The sequence below is a fragment of the Filicampus tigris genome, chromosome 19, assembly GCF_054856515.1.
Source record: "Filicampus tigris isolate MCC_2025a chromosome 19, RoL_Ftig_1.0, whole genome shotgun sequence".
Lineage (NCBI taxonomy): Eukaryota > Metazoa > Chordata > Actinopteri > Syngnathiformes > Syngnathidae > Filicampus > Filicampus tigris.
This window is the reverse complement of record NC_141235.1, coordinates 13,148,107-13,168,877: the sequence shown is the minus strand read 5'-3', so window position 1 is coordinate 13,168,877 and position 20,771 is coordinate 13,148,107. Positions and strand designations below refer to the sequence as shown.

Here is a 20,771-nt window from a genome sequence, read left to right as displayed (position 1 = left end):
TTACGTATTTGATTTTCCAAGGATACCGTAATATTGTATGTAGAAACATAAAGCATTTTGAGTACAGTATATAACTAGCATGCACTTAAAAGGCGGTTAATGAATGTGTCGCCGTATGTAATAAACTGTTAACAGTCCCTGAAGTGTCTCTGATATGTGGTACTGCACACCGGCAACACCAAGCCATGCTGTAATGTACCGGAGGAGTCCACCACCCGTCCACAGTGTTTGGGAGCCTGTTAGCCCACGAGCTAACTGGTAGCTATCGCCTCTCATTGAAGCATGAAAAAAGCTTTGCAGCGATTCGGTGAGATATATTACAGCCACCGGGGAATTTAAGTGGATATAATACCATGTCTCAAACATAGGAATGTGTAGGCATAATACGTATGAGCGTGTTTGATTGACAGTTGAAAGTTGAGCGCCATGTTTTTAGCGCATTCGGGGACACGCCTACAGCGTCTAAAAATGAGAATGTCTGGATTTTTCACAATTCTGAAGCCTCATTTTATGTATTTGCAGATTTTTTTTCCCCAATCAAATTTGGCAGGCTTGCTATCAAGACTATTTTTGTGGTGTGTCTGAATGGGTGTTTATTTTGATTTCAGTTTCACTACTGTCTACAATGTTGTCGGGTGGATTTGTGAAAATATCCTGCATTTTCACTTAACGTTTTAATGTATTTTATTTCAATACATTTATTTGTTTTTGTTTATTGTATTATTTAATAGATATTGTAACACAAACAATAAGAACATAAAAACCAAAAACAATAAAACACTACCATCTCCCCTTACCGTCTGAAATAGTAGAAGCGACAAAACACAGGAGAATGTGCTGCCTCTTCGCCTTTCTTGCTGCGGATAACCCTACACTCCCGACACTTTTGCAAATTGGGTCCGATTTCTGAACAAGAATCATCCTGTAGGAAAGACTCCCCTGTCTGCTTTAGCTTCTTCACCTTGCGCCAGTCCTTCAGGACAGAACGTGGGATCCCATCTGCAAAGAATGGATATTACCACATCAAGAAAAAGCACCGTTTTTCTACATTGGAAATAAAGGCCATCTCAAGTTAAAATAAAATACAGAACATGACTTCAGAGTAGATGTTTTCCACTAGTGGTCGAAGGAACATATTTAGTTCCATTCGCGTCATTGTGGCCACTTATCCCAAGATGTGATTAAGATGGGCGACGATGTACCCACGAAATAGATTTTTTTCCTAATAAAATATCCTTGGCATATTGCCTTGTTCATGGTAATTACTTGAGAGATTGAAGGCCCTCTGGATTACAGGAGCGGTGCACTTACTGCAATTTTACAGACAAATAATACTATTTAATTTATTTAAATTTGACAGGCTTGTTATCAACACTCTTCTCTGAGGTGTGTCAAATTTATAAGACATTTTTATCTCACTTTACAGGGACTTTGAATAAAAGATTGTACTCCTGTTGTCAAAAGGAGCTACAATTGCACAAATAAAGAATGCAAATTTCATGTTCCTTGGCGGGTCACAGCGTCATGCTTATGCCCATGTCACGCCATATCAAGGTTGATTGTTTCAAGTTGGACCATGGCAAGATGAAATCAACTGTGCTGTTTGGTGGTAAGGTGGCTTGTTTTGTAACATGACCTGAGGGTTAAAAAGCTATCAAAAAAGACAAGGTTGTATGTTGTGATTACAAATAGCAAGAAGAGAGGACTATCATTTTATATACTTACTGCTACTGGCCAGTTTGAGTTTGGTCTTCTCTTTAGCAGATCTAAAGATGCCGTTAGGTTTCACGTCATCCTCTTCCTTTTCATTGTCTCCTTTTTTCTTGGCCATATCATTCTGTTTCTTCTTGTAGGTGGGTTTGGGCTGACGTTTGGCTCTGCCCTCCATCTTGCTCTCGCTGGCATCAGAGTCGTCTCCGCCACTCTCTGAAGCAGACTCATATGTTCGTTTGCTTCCTCGCCTTAGTGACAAGGATGTTTTCCTTTCCTCCCCAACCGTTGCTCCAGTTGTCTTCTCCTCAGAGAGCTTGTCCCGATCTCCTTTGCTTGCAGCGTCCTTGCCCAGCTCCACCTCATTGGATGTGGAGGCACTGAGATTGACGGTACACGGTTTTATCATTTCTGTCATTGTTGTGGTGTTGCTGATGCCGGGCGATTTCTCTGGTTTTGTACTAACTGAGCTTATAGTAGCAGTTGTGTTCCTATCCTCCTCAGAGTGCCGCGTTAACCAGGCTTTCTTCAATTTGTGGTAATTACTGGCCTGCCCGCTACTTGTTGGAGCAGGCCCAGAGGACTGGCCATTGTGCAGGGGACTAGATTTTCCTGGTGTTGTTCTGCCACTTGTTGAGTTGCTGCAACTGCTATCTGCTGAAGATGACGTTTGGCTCGAGACAGGTGGAGGAGTGGAGTTGTGAGTTTTGTCAATGGGGTCCACCATTGCAGATGAGTATCCAGTTGTGGCAGACATGGAAGCAGTGCAGAGATTGCTTTTAGATTGGGCTGCTGCCAGTGCAGCTTTGTGCTTCTTGAGGTGAACAAAAGAGGGTGAGTAAGCCTGACCGGTGCCAGAACAGGGGCTAGGTCTTGGGGTTAGATTCGGGTTGGGTTGTGGTGCGGCAGATTGACTAGGAGGAGGCAAAGATCCACCTGGAGATGAGGTACGTGTTCCAACCCCCACCTGCTGCTCTCCTGGCCCATGATGAGATGACACAGAGTAACCCAGCTCAGGAGTAGAGGCCTCACTTCTACTCTGTACTGATGGAGAAACAGCAGTCCTATGAACCGAGTTTATGGTGCAGCCACCCACAGCCCCCTGCATGGCATGAATTGAGGTCTTTTTATGTTGCACGTACATGTCATCCAGGTTGGAGTTGGGTTGAATAACTCGATTCGCTCCATGATCTCTTAAACTCTCACCCGATTTTTGTCTCCCTAATGATAAATCCTTGGGGGCCATAGCACCAGATTTGTTTGCAGGATTGTCAAACTTAATGGACGTTGGTGGACGTACAATGACGGATGCCATTGCAGCCTGGGGCTTATCTCTTGACACTCCTTTCTCTCCAAAGAAGAGAGCTCTTCTGTCTTGACCAGCTCTCCACCCACCTGATGATGTCATATTCTCCACACTGACAGCTGAGGCAACAATGGCAGTATTCCCATGACCTTTTACATCCCTGAGTTCCGGCAGTAGTGTGGGAGGCTTTTGTTGCTCGACTAATGTTTTGCTGCCAGCTGCTGCTAAGGTAACTGGCTGGATAGGTGTGAGAGTCGGTGGAGATAGACGTCCGCCATAGCCAGCTCTCTCCCTTTCCTTGTCCCGTTCCTTTTCTCGCTCTCTGTCCGCAGCCTCTTTACGTTCAAGCGCATGCTGAGTGGGAGGATGGAAGACGGGTGCTCTGTGAAGAGACGGCATTGCCCTGAGGTTGTGTGGCTGCTGCTGAGGGTGGTGGTGGTGGTGGTGGTGGTGATGATGGGGGTGGTGGTTAGACATTGAAGAGGAAGGAGAAATAGCAGGGCTGCACCGCTCCATCCTTTCTACACCTGTGTGGAGCTGATGTTGGACCAGTGCAGCCTGCTGGCTGAGCTGCTCAGTAATTTTCCCTGCAAGACCCTCACCGCCCTCTGGATGGTGCTTAATTAGAGGAGGTGGCCTAGAGATGGACACTTTGGCATTGTAGTTGCCTAGCGACAGGGCATTCTGGCTTGAAACAGCTGCGCCAATACTGGCTACAACCCCTTGAGCGCCGACAGACACCTTCTTATAGTAAGAGTTGAGCTCTTTGGAAGGGTACAGTCTTGGGGGCTCATTTATAACACTGTTGGACAAAGTGGTAAAATAGTTGCTCTTTTCTGGCTGGATAATATGGGGATGCGCGTGGCCTGCCTTCGGGCTAAGAGAAGCAAGAGCTGGTATCCTGACAGGAAAAGTGGGATCTCTGGTTCTCTCTCTATCCCGATCAATCACTTGAGGTTCACTTGAGCGTTGAATTTTGGCGGTGAAAGGGGCCACTTCGATGCTCTCCTTCAGAATTTGACGATTCTCCTCTTTGTATTTACTGGCTCGGTCCGCCGCCTGAACAGCATCCTTGGAAAGATACCATGTTATATGTTAGTTTTAGGGCTGTCAAAGTTAAAGCGATAATGATGGAGATGAATTTACATTTTATAAAGCGTTCAAAAAAATTAACTCAGTTAACTCAGTTTTATTTACTTCCTGTGCCAGCTGACCTCTGCTCACTTTGCAACAACACTTAGAGGTGAGTCACTGTCGCAAAAACAGACTTTTACATAGATTTGGACTTTAAAAAGTTGCCCGACAGGTCATTGGAGAAATCAAAAATAATTTGCGCACTTTGAAAAGCCAAATTCAAATACCATACTAGTTGTACATCTTTGGTGTATCGTTCAACAGTTGTATTTTACAGAAAAATAGTCATATTCTAGGATCAAAGAAAGCTACTACAACGGTTTTGAATCGAAATATATATACAGTATATATTTTTTTCCACATTAATTCCAAGATTTTACTCAAGTAAATATCTGTTACAAGCTTCGTAAAAAATTGTAGTTGAAAAATCCAACTAATCGCGATCAATTATGGAAAATTTACCGATTAATTTGCTAAAACATTTCAATTGCTTGACAGTACTAATTAGTTTACTTTTTAAATTAACCAGAAAACAGGTTAATAACCAGGAGTGCATGTACTGTAAGTGGTGTGTAGCTACGTGGTCAAAATAAATAATGAATAAATGAACAGAGGTGCGTTTGCATACCTAAAATTAGCGGTAATTAATTTGGGCGTGATCGAACAAGAGGGCATCATATACTGTATGTGCAACTATGTTATGCTTGTAGATTCACTTACAAGGGGAATATAATGTAGTCAGTATTTTTACGTATTTTGCACGTGAATACGACAGATTTAATTCAGACTGAAGTGCATAGTGTGAATATAAAGGGCTGTATGACCACTTTGCAGCTTTTCAGTACGAGAAGATGTGAGTACTCCCTGATGCCAAGTACAATAGTTTATAGTGCAAATAGGTCTTGCAATTGTGATTTTTTTTCATTCAATAAAATATGATTCAAAAACACAAAGCAACGTTTTTGAACATGGCATAAGTTTCACTCTAATATAACATGCCTTTAATAATAAAAAAATGAATTGAAAATCCTCTCGAAATAGTTTTATAACTTTATTAACCTCCCAGTACTACATGGGTTGTCTTCTTAATTAAGCAGTTGTGGTCTCTCCAAGGTATGTCTCTAACTGAATTTCTTCACATTTTTAATCAAATTGCTTGTATTTTAAGTGCTGAGCTTCACTCTTCTTATACAATTTTGCAGTGTGGAATTTGCAGTCAGCTTTTGTGCTGTCATCCGTGTTTACCTTGAATTTAAAGTGAAAAAGTGTTATGTGCTGCTTTTGTTCTGTACATTGACCTTCGTGGAGGCAGTGTCGTTCACTCATGCAGTAATATAACTTGTCTTTTTACAGAGTAGAAAGAAGATATGCCCAACTCATGAGACAAAATCTAATGAGATCCTTAACGATAAATGTAATCAGTATTGTTATGAATAACATCACTCAACACTAAACTGATTTAAAGTTTGCCCGCAATTAATTTGTGTTTGAGAGTAGTTTACCTGTGTATTAGCCAGCCGTGCCTTGCTGTGGGGGTCCAAGTAGAGGCGGTGAAGCTGTGCATCTTTCCCGGTGATGCTCCTGTTACTGTCCGTTGGTTCTGGTTTCAGATGGGCCAACGTCAAGGTTCTTATCGGATCCACAAAGCCTCTCTTATCCACATCTCTAAAAAAAGAAAAGTAAGATGTTGTTAAATGATAAATTGTGCTTTTCACATAATTAGCTTGATGGCACATCATGACGAAGTTGACTCACTCTTTACGAATGTCCACACTGATCTTTGACAGTGGTGGGCTAGCGTGTGTGTTGATTTTAACAGAAGGGCGGTGGGGATCAGCACTGGCTGGCCGTACAGGAACGTGACTCAGCAAACCCAAACTGTCACTTGCACTACCAACAGCTTGGTGCAACCATGGGCTGGCTGTGTTCTGGACATGGGAAAACGCATTGAAAAATAAAGGATCAGAATGTAAGTTTGGAAATAAGAATTCTTGATGTTTCCTTTCGATTGAAAATAACAGTATACGTGAGTGTTTTAATACGTTTCGGTGTGGCATGTTCGGTGCGGTCCACTTGCGTACCATTTCTGATCAGTTTTTATTATTAGCACGAGCTTACGCACGGACGCTATTGACTGTTGCTCACGGGAGAGGAGAGTGGTGGCACAAAAGACACAATCACACAATTTGTTTCAAAACAGGACCTGACTAGTAACGGCGACAATAGAATAAGGTATGTAAGGCTACTGGTGGAAGTGAGTCACTGATGTTTAGTCTGGTGACTTCTGCAAGAGTGTTGGAGCATGAATTCTCAAGAGCATAGATCTCTACTACGTGTTCAGAGGCTGAGAAGGATGGTGCCAAAATAACCCAAGGGATGAGTGAAAGAGAAAGAATTGAAGACAAAACTGAAGACATAAAGTCCCACAAAAGAAATCTCGAGAGAGGATGAATATAATATTGTGCATAATAAATGTCAGGTCAAGGTAACACAAAGCCCTCCATTTTAAAAAACTCAATGAAAGATACAGACATTCCCCAAAAATCCAAATACCTTTCGGAGAGACACTTCAGAATTAACAGCAACAGGATTTTCAGGGTGAACCCATTTAGCTGTGGGGGGTAGGTTGAGCCCTTGTTGGTAGGAACCTGGTGTTCCATTGGGATACTGCCAAATGATGGGGTAGAGGCCCAAACCTGCCGCTCCAGCATGAGGCTGTGTGAGCAGAGGGGGAGGAGGGGCTCCCTGACCCTGAAAACATGCAAAATTCTTTTAGTCGACCAATGGAAAACTCGGAAAAGAATAACATCAAATCTAAGACCCTTGAGGCAGACCTGTAGGAACTGCTGCTGGTGTGCAGCTCCTGGGTGAGGTAGGGCAAGGTGACCTAAAGCTCCAGGAGAGTCCATCTGTGGGTGACCCCCCAGGAGAGATGCTGTGTGAGGAGGAGGCATGGCTGAAAGAACCCCAGGGGGTAGAAGGTGTGGGTGGGGTAAGGCAGAGGTGTGAGGGGGAGCAAGGAGGTGAGAGGCAGCATGTGGGTGGGACGAAGGGGTGAGGCAAGGGGAGTGGGGAGACGGTGAGTGGAGGCCGTGTAGGTGAGGATGGAGATATGTCGCCACGTGGTTAGAGGAGACGGTGGCGGAGGAAGAGTTTTCATTGTCTGAGCAGATCAGAGCTGGGTCCCTGTAAACAGTGAATGTCTCATTCTTATCGATAATTAGAGGGCTCTTGGTGCTGCTGATAGTACTGCCCCCACCTGACTCTGAGTGAGCTGGTATTGGCTTAAAACCAGATCGAGGCAGATCAGCTGTTTCTACTTTACTGGACAAACATGGAGGGGAGGAGGTATTACAATATCTTGGCATTTTATGTTTAGAGACCTCTGGAGAGGTATTGGGTTTAGGTTTTGAGATATCCACTAGGCCTAAATGGGGCTTCGACTTGATATGGTCGGCTGGACTCGTGCTAGGGTAGGGGTGGCTCTGAGTGTTGTTGGGGTGCTGGGCTTTTTGTTTCATGGAGTCTAAGGGGGCTGGGTTAGGGTTGATTTTGGTTTTTGGCAAGTCAGTGGAAAGGACTGTGTTCATCTGGTCAGGGTGGAGCTGCTGCTGTTTGCTTTGCTCCTCGGATAACGATGGACTCTTGATGCCAGACGTGTAGTGTTGTTGTTGTTGTTGTTGCTGCGTATGCTGCTCTTGGTGATGTTGATGAAGAAAAGGATGGGGGATGACGGATTTTTCCTTGTCTAGCAGCATGATATTATCAGCCATTGATGTGACAGGTCTGGAAAAAGACAAAAAGGATTTCAAATGTGTTTATGTAATTATAAATGTCATCATCATCATATCTTTTGTTCTTAGCATGCCATAAAAAAAAGACATCAACACATTGTGAACAACAAATATCTACCGGTAATTGAATCCGGAACACTAAAATTACTGATTGCAAAAGAAGAAATAAAGTACAGCATAAAAAGAGAAGCAAAGGAAAATATATCGGAAGTTACATGACATTGTATTCACGATGGTGTCAGTTTGACATAGACTTTTATTTTCTATGGGTATATTTGTTTTGAACAAATACCAGCGTCATGCAATGCATTATGTTCAGCCTCAGATGCTTCATTGTACTGCAATGTTTTTATGTAAATCTACAACAAAAAATATAAACGGAATAAAAGTCGGAATCTTTTAGTAGCCTCCCATTTATGATGTTTAGTCTTCCGCAGAAATTTACAATCTGATACCATTTAGGAACAACTCAAGCACATTCCATTCTGTTCTCACCTGATAACCTCAGAAGACGAAAAGTCTATTTTGTTGTTCAAGCTCCTGCCTGTTGTCATGCCGCCGCCTATTAGAGCCTGCTGCACGGCAGGGTCAATTTCTGTCCTTCGGCCACCTTCCGAGGGCGAAGGTGAAGGGGGGACTGGAGGCGAGGAGACGGGGGATGGATGCAAGGTGAGGTAAGGTGAGAGGGCTGTAGACTCCGCCTTCTGCGAGGCAAGAAGAGCTGATACAGCCTCTGAGCTTTCTTGATGCACGGTGGCCTGTGCATCATCTGTGATGTCAATCACGCCACTGCCATGGAGGTGGGACGAGGAAGGTGTCTGACATCGAGATGAGACTAAGAAAAAGAATACAGCTGGTTAATAAGTTACAATCATCAGAAAGTTGAGAGCTGAGATGAAGAACTCGAATTTACCTTTCACAGTGTTTTTGCTACTCTCTATTACAGTAGCCTGGATAGTGTCAGACATAAGAGTCATCTGTTGCCGTGGAGATTGTGTGATCTGCGTCACTGCCACCAATTCCTCCTCCTCTTTTGTGATCATTTTGCTTGTTTCCGTAACAGCCTTCTTGCTGTCCTCCGTAGATTGAAGGTCCGCCCACGGGGACAGGCAAGCAATGTGAGATGAGGAATCAGTCATTTTGGCAGCCTGCATTAGTGTCTTCTCCTCGTCCTCCATTTTGGAAACATTTGATTTCACATCACTGCTGCGAGTCTTTAATTCATTCTCAGAGTTTGGCTCTGAGGACGAGGAAGAGGAAGAGGAGGAAGAGGATGACGATGAGGACGACGAAGAGGAGCATGACGAATGGGCCATCCTCTTGTGCGGGTTTTCAGAGTCACTGCTCTCTGAGAAGTCAGATGTCATGTCCGTCTTCAGTCTCTTGAGACCTACTTTCTTCTCATCATCCTCGCCCTTTCTGCGTTTGTTTACTGTCTGTTTGGCCTTCGACTTAGAGTCTGCAGGAAGAAAATAAAAAAGATTAGAAAAGAGACTTCGACAAAAAAAAAAAATCATATCATAGCGCCTTTCTTAGCATGTATAGTACATATCATTCCTAGAAATCTATATTTCACCATTTTCTAGGGTTATTTCTGATTTGTTCATGTGCACAATCCGAGAAAAACATCAAAACGGCAAAAGAGGCTTTTGTCAGGGAGGGCCTCACCTTTGCTGACAGTTTCTTCTCTCCTGTCCCTGTCCTCCTCGGCAACGCTGCTATCGGATCCTTTTCTCCGGGATGAACGAGAGTTGCGCTGTTCTCTCTGTTCCCGTCCGTTGCCACTGGGAGAATGGTGCGATTGGCTGGATGTTTGCTGGCTTTGCAGTGATTGACTCTGCTGTTGGGAGGCCAGTGCCCCTTGGGAACCTTTTGGGTTGGGGCCCGATGATGTCATGATTGGACGGGGGCTGTTTGCTTGGGCTCGCGTATAGTGACTCTGTAAGAATGGAAGAGTGGGAAACATCCTTCATTAGCAAAATCAGGGTCCAGATGTAACCAACATAACCACTAAAGTACAACTTAAGATATTACAAAAACCTCTAAATTGTAGTAACATACAGTATATTGGGTACAATTAAGTTCTTTATGTGCTTCTTTCGCTGTCACTCAGTCCAAAACAGAAGCCCGTAACTATCCCTGTGACTCCACATCCAGTGATGTTTAACCCTCACTTGGAGAATAACAAAGCCCCTTTGAGACTCTCGATTTTTTCATTATACTGACCAGTCTGAATGTCCTGTATTTTCTGCACTTTCTTGTCAGGCATCTTACCAAGATTGTCCTGCAGTTATTCAAAGTCTGTGTAATCATTGCCAGTCGTTTTGGAGACCGCAGTATTTGTCATGATGCCACTCATTGTGTGTACATTGCAATCATTACCGAGCCAAGCTCTATCTGATCTGTATCGAAAGCTATGAGCAACATTTGACAACAGATTGAGAGAGCAGGTTATTTTCTGGATAAACTGTCCTGGATAAGTCAATAATTAACATGAAAAAACATTTGGGGGTCAAACAATGAATAGTGAGAATCATTTGGCCATGTTCTGGATGTACGCTGTGGCAAAGCACACCTAGTTCTTATAGTATTATTTTTTTATTTACTGTAGCAGAAGTAGGTAATTTGAAACTCAGCAATGAACTTTGTCGCTGTTGTCTGGCTACTGGACAATTAAATACCACAGTTAAACTACAATTAAATACCACAGTTAAACTAAGTGTCACAAGGACCATTTGGAACAGTAAACCCTGATTGACCATAAATTGCCACTGTGAGGTGTACAGACAGGAGAAGGATAAAGTTAGCATTGACAACAGTGTAACTCCCTAATGAAGTCAACAAAGCGCACGTGTGAACATGAGGGTGGATGCAAGGAGCTTGGGAGTAGTGGTGACAGGTGGGTGTAGTACCTGAGTGTTGCCAGTGGTCCCGCCGGGTCTCCCTCCTGCCATCTTTAACATGTAAACAAAGTAAAACAAACACACACAAACAAATAAGAGTGAAATCAACCAAATGAAAATGTGGGACAAAGACATTTATTAAGACAGTGAAAACAATTAATCACTTGATAGAAAGGTAAACCAATTAGCTTTTGACTAAAGACAAGCCATATGATTGAACATAAGTGTTGTTTTTGGCAGCCATTTTTTCGTCTTCAACTTTTGAATAACAATACTTATTAATCTTGGTCACATTTTAGTCATATTTAAATGTGATGATTATGTCCAGTTTTAGTCAACGAAAACTAAAAAAGATTTTACACAAGGCTTTTACCTAGTTCTAGTCACTTTGTTTTTTTTAAATCAATGATGATTCATATTTATTAAGAAATTATAATAGATGTGATAATTTTGACAAACACATTTTGACCACATTACAAAAATACTGAATAACGGCCCAAACTATCAAACAAGCCAAACAAAAATACAATAGCTTATTAACAACATGACTAGCACCCACTATTTAGCTTTTTTATCTTTCTCTCGAGCAATGGCCAACAATAGAAAGTATTTGTACTCTTGGGTTTGTTTCTTTGAACGGGAACAGGTCTAAAATGTTGCATTTCCATCCATGTCTGTCCACACATACGCTCGTGGATTGACCTTAGCACAACAACTAATTTAGCTTGAATTTTCGTAGCAGCCATTTTGCGAAGTGTCATGTCATGTCATCTTCCAAAGCGCTTATCCTATATAGGGTCGCGGGAAGTTGCCGGAGCCTATCCCAGCCGTCAATGGGCGAAGGCAGACTACACCCCGAACTGGTCGCCAGCCAGTCGCAGGGCACACATAGACACTGTCACTGAGCGGGAATCGATCCCACGCTGCCCGCACACAACTCAGGCGTGTGTACCACTACACTATCAGCGGACATCATTTTGCGAAGTGTTCTGTGAAAAATTTAAACCTTACTATGAAATTTATCACAAGCTTATTGTCGAGTACCATTAAGATACTGTAACAAACTCTGTTATGTGTGCTTTATTGTTGCAAAAATGAATGGACACTGACGGAAGTGGGTTTTTGTCCGTCACCAGAATCATCAGTAAGTGAGTAAATACCGACAGAGCTTTTCAGTCTGTCACTGAGGGACTCCTGTTTCGCTAACGACTGACAGAAACCGGTCTCGATAAGAAAAGCGTAATGCTTAAAAGTTGTTCTCACCCGTCTTTGGAGGTGTGGCGGGTTACAATTATGTTTAGTTGTGATGTATTTTTCTGCTGTCTCTCTTGCTAATATGAACCAAATTGGCAGGACAGTGTTCAGCTGCTTCTTTATTCAACTTCTTCCAACATGAACGTACTCGCTCTAATACACATCCCTCACTTTTTTCCTCACGCGCTCATCAAATGCACAGCAACAAAGCAATTCAAATAGGAACAAATATTTAAACATGATGTAAATATTATGTACTCAAACACAATATAATATTGCAGCGTAGTAATAAATATAAAATGATATGCGTAATCCCCAAATTAATACACAAAATACATACTGTATTACCTAAATGCATGTAAATAAATAAAAATACCAATTGGCTCCGAAATCATATGTTACAATAGCAACAAAATACATCAAAATAAGATTTTCATTAGTTCTGAGTACCTGTGGCTGAGGCCAGGACACAGGATGCATATGAAAGCTCATTCCCGCCAGTAAAAAAAAAAAAAAAAGATGATGAAAACATCTCTTTATTTGTTTATTAATTTATTTATTACTGTAAGAAGCTTGTTTCCCCTAGTGGGGGGAAAAACTTTTTTTCTTCTTTTTATTACCTGTCAGATGCCCTAAAACTGTCAAAAGTCCGTTTCCGCCAGTTCTATTTATTTATTTATTTTTTAAGTTTAGGAATACCTTTTCTATGACAGCATATAAGGGTCATAAAGCGAAGCTTTGTCTCCACCCTCTTCCAACTGTAGCTTTGGCGCACCATATGATACCTTTCTAAAATGTATTTACTTTTTCCTAAACACTCAGGTTGCACCAAACAAAGCAAAAATTAGACTTGTAAGCTTTTTGTCCTGTAACTTTCTAGTGAGAACCTACAGCACTTGACAGCGGACAAAAGTCAAATTTAGTCTGTAACTGTGTGAGAAAAGATTTGGAGGTTAACCAATTGCTCGAGGATGAACCTTTTAACAAAGCAAACCACTAAAGTCAACACGATTATAGACACACCTATTGGCTTTTTGATTTTTCTTACATCCAATTAAGATTTATTATACACACACAAAAAAAAAATGAAAATACTGGTGAAATAAAAAGCATGCCAACCCTTTGGAATTACAGTGGAACCTCTTTACAGATTAATTCTGTAAAACTGTTTGCCAACCAAACCATCTGCTAATCGAGGCAATGTTTCCATTGAAGTGAAAGATCTCATTTTATGACCAATTAATGCAACCATCTAATAAGGATTATTATTATTACAAGGGGCTCACACACCTTTCCTTGTAACTGTATATGTACAGTATATAATTTTTGATCTGGGGCCTATCCGAGCTGACTGTGGACAAGAGGCAGCATACACCTACTCTATATATGGGGAGAACACAAAACCCCACACAGGAAGATGACCTGCCCCAAGATCCAAACCTGACTATGTTTTCAACCTATTAAGTATAAGTCATGCACACGTTTGCGTATACTGTAATAGTTTTGATCTTTTCATATTTTTTTACTGTGACTATTTACTTATATAGATTTAAAACTGCAATACAGATTTTTCTCAACAGGGAAATCTTAATATACTAAACAGCTTTGGATGTAGGTTGATTTACTCACATGCGCAGAATTGTTATTCTGACTTGATCGCGACCTTCGTCTGGAGGTAATGCCTATGTTTTCTCCTTTCAGTAGAGAGTGAACCACATCATCCAGAAAGGTCATCTGAATCATGGATGGATCCACATTCTGAGGCTCGAGCACCTAAAAATAACAATTTAGACCAGAATGGTTACTCAAACTTATGTTTTTTTGTTTTTTTTCGATGAGGTCCTCATCAGTAAGTTGAAATTGGAGGTGGAATGACAAGCGGTATAGAAAATAAATGGATGGATGTGAGTGTACCTGATCGTTCATAACGACCATGTTTCGACTAAAGAGGTCGTGATGTGTAATGATGCCTGTGAACCACTGGGTGGCCGAGTCTTGTCTGTATACACGCACACGGTAGCCATTCAATGAATAAGGACCTGAAAAGGGGACAAAAAGTGTGTGAAATAATATTTTCGTAAAAAAGAAGGAATATAATTCCTATAATTCCTTCTTGCGTTGTAAGGCACAAAGGTTTTTGGGAATGGAGCACATATTTCGCCATCTTACCTTGCATAAAAATTTCCTGCACTTTCTGGTCTTTGAGCCAACCCTTCAATTCCTCATGAAGCTGAGGATTATCTCTTAACACTGGACTCTGACTGTCCACCTCATCCTGAAAGATGAACAAAATACACAATATGTCAGTTTGTCAAAAACATATTAGCAACAGTCTATATCTTGAATGGCAATTTAATGATTGACGCTGCTTCATTGGCACTTTTATTATGCAAGACAACACAGTCACCCTGGTGAGTAATAAAAGTGATAAAAACAATGATACTAATAATATCAGATAAAAGATAAGAAGGAGACATGTAACTATAAAAGATTATATAGAGATTTTATATGCATTATCTATACATATTTAGATTCACACATAGCCATTCTCAATAAATTGTGTGCTTGCATGATAAATAACATAGCCTACAACACGGATGGGCAACTGATGGCCTGTGGGCCACACAGCCTGAGTGGCCGCTGGATTAATTATAACATTTTTGAAGAAAAAAAGTGCAGTGGGGGGGGGGGGGGGGGAAATCACAGAATTTATTTTGTTATTTCCTTCTAACCCTTTGCTGTGGATTTTTTTTTTTATTATCTACAAGCATTTAGAAATGTATTCCGAAAAATTAAATATATTAAGAGCACATATTTTACGGATATGCATGTATTTTGTCCATACTTCAAATGGCACTTTTGTCAAACATCTGGTTAGAAAGTTTGTGGCCCCCGAGTAACACTGATGAAAATGTGGCCCCCTCCAGCATTTACATTGCCCATCCCTGGCCTACAGCATGATCAATGTTAAGAAATTACTTCGGTTACGCAATAGTAACACCAACGACTCATCTCTTAAATACATTTTATGGTGCCAGTACAATAAAGACACTGACACAAAAGAACCCAGTGCCAAAAAGAAAACCAAACCACATTTACCACATTGAGATTTTTTGTGCACATGATTTTGTTGTGGTTACTTTAGAAAGGAAATTAAGTTTATGAATCACTTTTGAATCATAATTGCTAAAAAAAAATATTGATCTGAAATCAAAGTTCATTGATTTCCAAGTAATCTGAAGCAATGTACACACACAATGGTCACAGTTGGAACATTGTAAGGGTAAAGGGGTTCTAAAATTGTCAAATTCATGATACAAAATTAATTTTTGTGAACTACTTTTCAGTGTTCTGGCATTTCATATGACAACAAACGATGTAGGACTCAAGCAAAGGTGGTGAAGATGAAGGTGTCACGAAGAACAGATAGAAACAACAGAAACTAGACTGACCGAACCAAAATGGAGGCAAATGCATTCCATAATAAATGACGGAAAATAGTAAGTATACAAGATTTAAAAGAGAAAAAAAAAACAGTGTGCACTCTGCAAAGTGAGCTGCGAGAGGATAATTTACACTCACCTCAAAGTATTAGAACAATCAGACCATTTCAATTTCTTGGCTTTAACCACTGAGGTTAGACATTCGGCAATGTTTATTGTTGGAAAATTCAATTTAACTTACTCACTGCCAGACATTTTCAGACCCTCTTTTACCCAAATGTTTGAAAACGTTTAAAAATATATTAAAAAGTTGCTGGGATTGAATGGCCGGACCATGAAAAGACAAGTAAATTCGTCAATGGCAGTGAATGAGTTAATAGGGTAGCAAAACACATCTCTCAGTCCCACCCTCCAATAGTTTTACTCATACTGTATGAAAATGGATGGATTCAAACAAAATCTAGGTTTCTAATTGGTGAAGGGCGGTACATACAGTAGTTGGGAAAATTCAGAGGGAAAATGTGAAAATTGCTCGAAAAGACAAGCCGAGTCATATTTGTAAAACAATGTTTCCGTTTTTAGGCAATTCATATAACAACGCAAAGCTGTAGGACTCAAGAAAGGGCTGGGGGGAAGCGAGTGGCAGGAAGAACAGATTAGGCCAAGTCTGGCTTTCATTTCAGCCTCCAGTGTCTCTCCCTCTGCAGTGTTCTACTTTTTCATCTTTCTTCAGCTCTATATTAAAACCAAGCATACAGACTAAAAATAGCATGCTGGAATGTAGCCTTGTGGAAGTTAGTATCCTATACATATATTTTGTGCACTTTTACAGTTTGTCGTTATGAACTGAACGCGTTATAATTCTCAGCCATAACACCAGATTATTACGTGGCTGAATTGTTTCACAAAATGGACCTTCTCTGTCAGAACAGGACAAAATTAATGTTTGGTATCAATTCATTTCGCAGAAAGATCTGTTTAGTTTAATCTGTTTTACATGCACTAATGCAACATATTGATTTGCTCAGCAGAGCTGTGCCAAGACTCAGGCTGGTCTATTGGCAATTGTCTGACCTGAATAAAAGAATCAATCATCTGAACTGGTCTGCCAACTTGCAAATCAAGTCTACTTTCTTTCAAGGTTATACTGTTTTATTACTGGCATGGTGAAGACTTTGAATGTCTGACCAAAATCACAGTACAACGGTAAAGTAGGTGGAACGTCTGAAGTCTTTTTTACTTGACGTTGTGTATTTTATTGACCAAAAACGTTGCGTCTTAAGTGTCCTGTCGTGCAAAATGTCGCACAAGACCTCAGATAAGCAAGGTTTAGGCATATTTTATGAGACTCACTCAATGCGTAAAGCAGCGGTCCAACACCACACAAATAGATGGATAAATTAGTTGAAGCTGATCTACAAACCAGGCACAACCAGGACTGTGTTTGTCAAATTTGTACCCAATTCGTAATTTGCCGTACGTCAGTAGACACAAATTTATTATTTTAGCTTGCGCAATGAGATTTAGCAAAACTAAGACGATGTGTGCCGGCTGATTTTTGCTCTTTAAACAGTGCATCTGAAAGGCAGGTGCAAACTAGCACGTAAAGCGATGCCAGCGTAGCACAGACAAAATGAGGGGTTGCAGGAAGAACATTTCCGCTTGTGTATATATTTCTGAAATGACAAAAATTATTGCAACTTATCTTCCATTTGAGCGATGCAAACTTCTGAATGGAGCTAGTCACAAGAAGGAGTCATGCCATACCACCTATGACTATGATTTACTCAGGCCCAATATCGGCAGCCCTTCTTAAACCGTTTGTTGTGTTTTTATGCCCAAACCACAAATAGTATCATTCTTTTGGAATGCACAATGACAGTCGTAAAGATGCCTTGCAGAAAGGCCTCTCTGTCAACAAGAGTCATTGGGCGGAAGCTCCCTCATTAATATTTTATTCACTTGCAAAAAGGTAGAGGAACAGCTTCAAACAGTCAAAAGAGCTGGAGGCAAAATAATTAAGTCTCTTTAGAACGGACGAAAGGACGACATTCTATGTACTGTCAGAGCCCCACCTATTCGGACTTCGAAGTGATGCCGCCAGCACAGGACCGGCTTGAGCAAGTCAGTGGCTTTGAAGGCTCAGAGAAGTGAGGTTTTACTAACGTACACTCAACATCGGAGCGTTTCACACTCTCAGCATTACTAATCGATTTACACTTAATGCATTTGTGACACTAATGTAAAAGTTTGGTCATTCTTACTTTGAATGAATATGATTGAAGAGGGGCACCGAAAACCCGGAATCGAGTAGAACCGGATCCATCATTCCGGTTCTCCCGGAGTTTAGAATGTCGGTGCTAAGTTTTGATTCCTAGTTAACCGTGCGGAAGAGCTACGAACGAAGCTCGCCCCCACTCGAGCTGCCGTGATCCGTCAGCCCTTCCGCTCGCTTTATACCTGCCGGCAAGCACGGGCCGCGGCGGCGGCGACTATGGGCGTGCGCCCGGCCCTTCCCACGGATATCCACAGCGGCGGTAGTCGCTGGGACACCGCGGTGGCAGCAGTCGCCCTTCGCGGGGTCTGTGATCCTGTCCGGGCCGGCCCGGCTGGCTCATTAGGCCGACGCCTAGCCATAGAACTGACGCCATGCAGCTTATGACCCAAAAGTCAGAATCGGCTAAGTACATCTAATGGCAACATTGAGCCAACAAGTTCAACACACAAATACACATATCCAGCTAATATTTAGCTTATAGCATACGCAGCTGCAGCATTATACATAAATACTGTACAGACGGGATACATCATATGGTTACATAGACTGCTTAGATTAGATAGACTTTCCTTGCTTGCCCTTAAAATGCAGCGTTGTGTTTGTCATATGTATTTTCTTTCTAAAGCAAGACAAGGTTAGCCAATCAATTGGTTGTCATTAGCATGCTTTCAGTAACAGCTGCATTATTGTATTGTCTTGAACAATTTCAAAAATAAAGCTCTTGTGAAAAATAATACTAAATAGTAATAGAAAATAATGTATTAAAATAAATATACTGGTTAAAAACAGCCCCTTGAGTAATCCATGGTAAAGTTCACAAATAGTAAAAAGTTCATGAAATTGAAGAACAGAGAAGTTCATGTGATTTTTCTTTTTTTTAAGAGCCGGAATCGAATCAAAGAACGGGAATCGGAACCAGAATCGTCCAAATTCAAACGATGCCCAACCCTACTGAAGAGGGATAGAGGGATGATGTCATATTTTCTTTTGCCAACTACAGTACATTTTTCCATCAGGGAACAGCAGGCGTTTTCAATGGATGACAGAAATAAGTAGCTAACGCACAAATCTTACACATTTAGCACAAAACCGTTGACTGCAAAGTTGGTGCGCCTAGTGTTTGACAATCATGGCCAGAGACTGAAACTGTCAAGTGTGGTTACATTTCTCAAAGGTTGATGGTTACAATGAATGTTACCACAAGAGCAATCAATGATTAAAATGTCAGGGGGAAACACAAGCAAGCTTAAAAAACAGAAAATGCGCATCTCACCACACAGAAGTGCTTTTTACTGTTCAAATGCAAGCATCTTGTTGCTCCAGTTTTATTTGACGCTAAATAATTGTTTATATGCAAGGATTGAATTTTTTTTCTTAGCAGAACAGTTTGCGAATCAATTACTTCATTTGAGGAGGAACTTTCAAGCAAATATTTTGTGCAGGTTAGTCCCAGGGAACTGAAGCAAGGGATTTATTGACATTCACTGCCAGACATTTTAAGATCCTCTTTTACCCTGATTGAAAAAAATATGAATTTGTTCCTGGGATTGAACGGCTACACTGTGAAAAGACAATTCGTCAATGGCAGTGAATGAGTTAAACTATAAAAAGATGACAATATAATGAATGAACAGTTAATTTTCTTTCTTTCGAGAATCAACTGATTTTATTTCTAAAATTCAAATTGTGTATAGCAGCAAAGTTTATTTTCTTGTCTAGAGGCAAAGCTTTTTTTTTTTTTTCAATGTCTGCTGTAATGTAATTTTGACAACATTTATTGTGCAGACCTCAAAAGTCAAAGTCAGGACTCTACTGTGAAAACAAACAAATAACATTACAAACGTATTACAAATATTTATTACTATATTGATATACTTTTAAGCTTATAGGCCACTCTTCCTGGCTGACATACACTGTAACAGAAGTTAATTCATCTGTGCTTCAAGTTCAGTTTCGCAAGTATGATTTTCTCTCCAGAACTCGGGCACTTATTAACTGTCCTGCTATTTTGCTATTAAAAGTTGGATGTTCTTTGCTTTAACGTGGTTGAATCCAGACTTCTGTGAAAAGTGTAATCAATCACTCATGCACTTAATTGCGCTGTTAAACGTTAACACTCCAATCCAACCTAGTAACCACAGCAAAGCTACCGGTAGCAATTGTTGACAGCGTCAAAATATGTTTTACTTAACAACATCCTAAAATTGTTGCAAGTACCGGTAGGTGGAATCTGTTCAAATCCAGTGGCAATGCAACGGAGGTTTTCAACTGCCCTGAAGATCTTTCAGCTGTTTCAGTAAATGAATGATCTGCATTCATGCATTACCAGATGACTGCTCAACTTGAAGCTTGAGCAGTTCATCCCTGAGCCACAGACCGCAACGCAAAACAAAATCCTCTGGACTCTCAAGGTTTACTGATGAGGAGACCTGATGCAGTATCATATTGAAATTTGTTCAGATGTTAGACATTGACTTTTATTGCTAACATTGTTGCTCTCAGTGTACTGACAAATTGAAAACAGCTGCTCGGAACAGAGGAAAAATATAATACGTACATACTTTGGGGTCTGTTTCTCAACTCTACTTGTGTGTGCGCGCGTGCGTGCTTGGTTAAATTATTGAGTCAGCAGTAAGAGTTTGTATTCTCTACCCCCATTTGCTCACTCTCACATCACATGCATGCACGCACACACTCACTCTCCTCTTGCTAAATCGCTGCCCACTACACAGAGCTGCCTATTCTGAGACCTTTGAACCCCCCAGAGCTGTAAAAACAGTCCTTCTCTTGCTCACTCTCTCTGTCACACACTCAAACACACACAGCAATGAAACTGTGGCCACTCCCCTCTCTGTTTTTCCAGTTGGTCAGGAAGACTGGAGCGAGGAATTACGAGGGAGGGGGCGACAATCTGTTTGGCATAAACTGTACAATGAAGTCACTGTTGAA

General features: G+C 41.1%; 1 protein-coding gene across 2 annotated transcripts in view; it reads right to left on the bottom strand.

Moving 5' to 3' along the window:
• Positions 1–20,771, bottom strand: part of jmjd1cb (jumonji domain containing 1Cb) — a 121,732-nt gene that overhangs the window by 15,582 nt on the left and 85,379 nt on the right. For both annotated transcript variants that reach the window (XM_086016628.1, XM_086016629.1), the window contains 13 exons: positions 14,271–14,376; positions 14,016–14,140; positions 13,731–13,874; positions 10,857–10,898; positions 9,613–9,883; positions 8,858–9,403; positions 8,440–8,779; positions 6,985–7,936; positions 6,704–6,901; positions 5,906–6,078; positions 5,653–5,815; positions 1,726–4,087; positions 798–999 (listed from right to left, as the gene is read on the bottom strand). In XM_086016628.1, the coding sequence (XP_085872754.1) occupies positions 798–999; positions 1,726–4,087; positions 5,653–5,815; positions 5,906–6,078; positions 6,704–6,901; positions 6,985–7,936; positions 8,440–8,779; positions 8,858–9,403; positions 9,613–9,883; positions 10,857–10,898; positions 13,731–13,874; positions 14,016–14,140; positions 14,271–14,376 (5,624 nt within the window). The remainder of the gene's footprint in view (positions 1–797; positions 1,000–1,725; positions 4,088–5,652; positions 5,816–5,905; positions 6,079–6,703; positions 6,902–6,984; positions 7,937–8,439; positions 8,780–8,857; positions 9,404–9,612; positions 9,884–10,856; positions 10,899–13,730; positions 13,875–14,015; positions 14,141–14,270; positions 14,377–20,771) is intronic.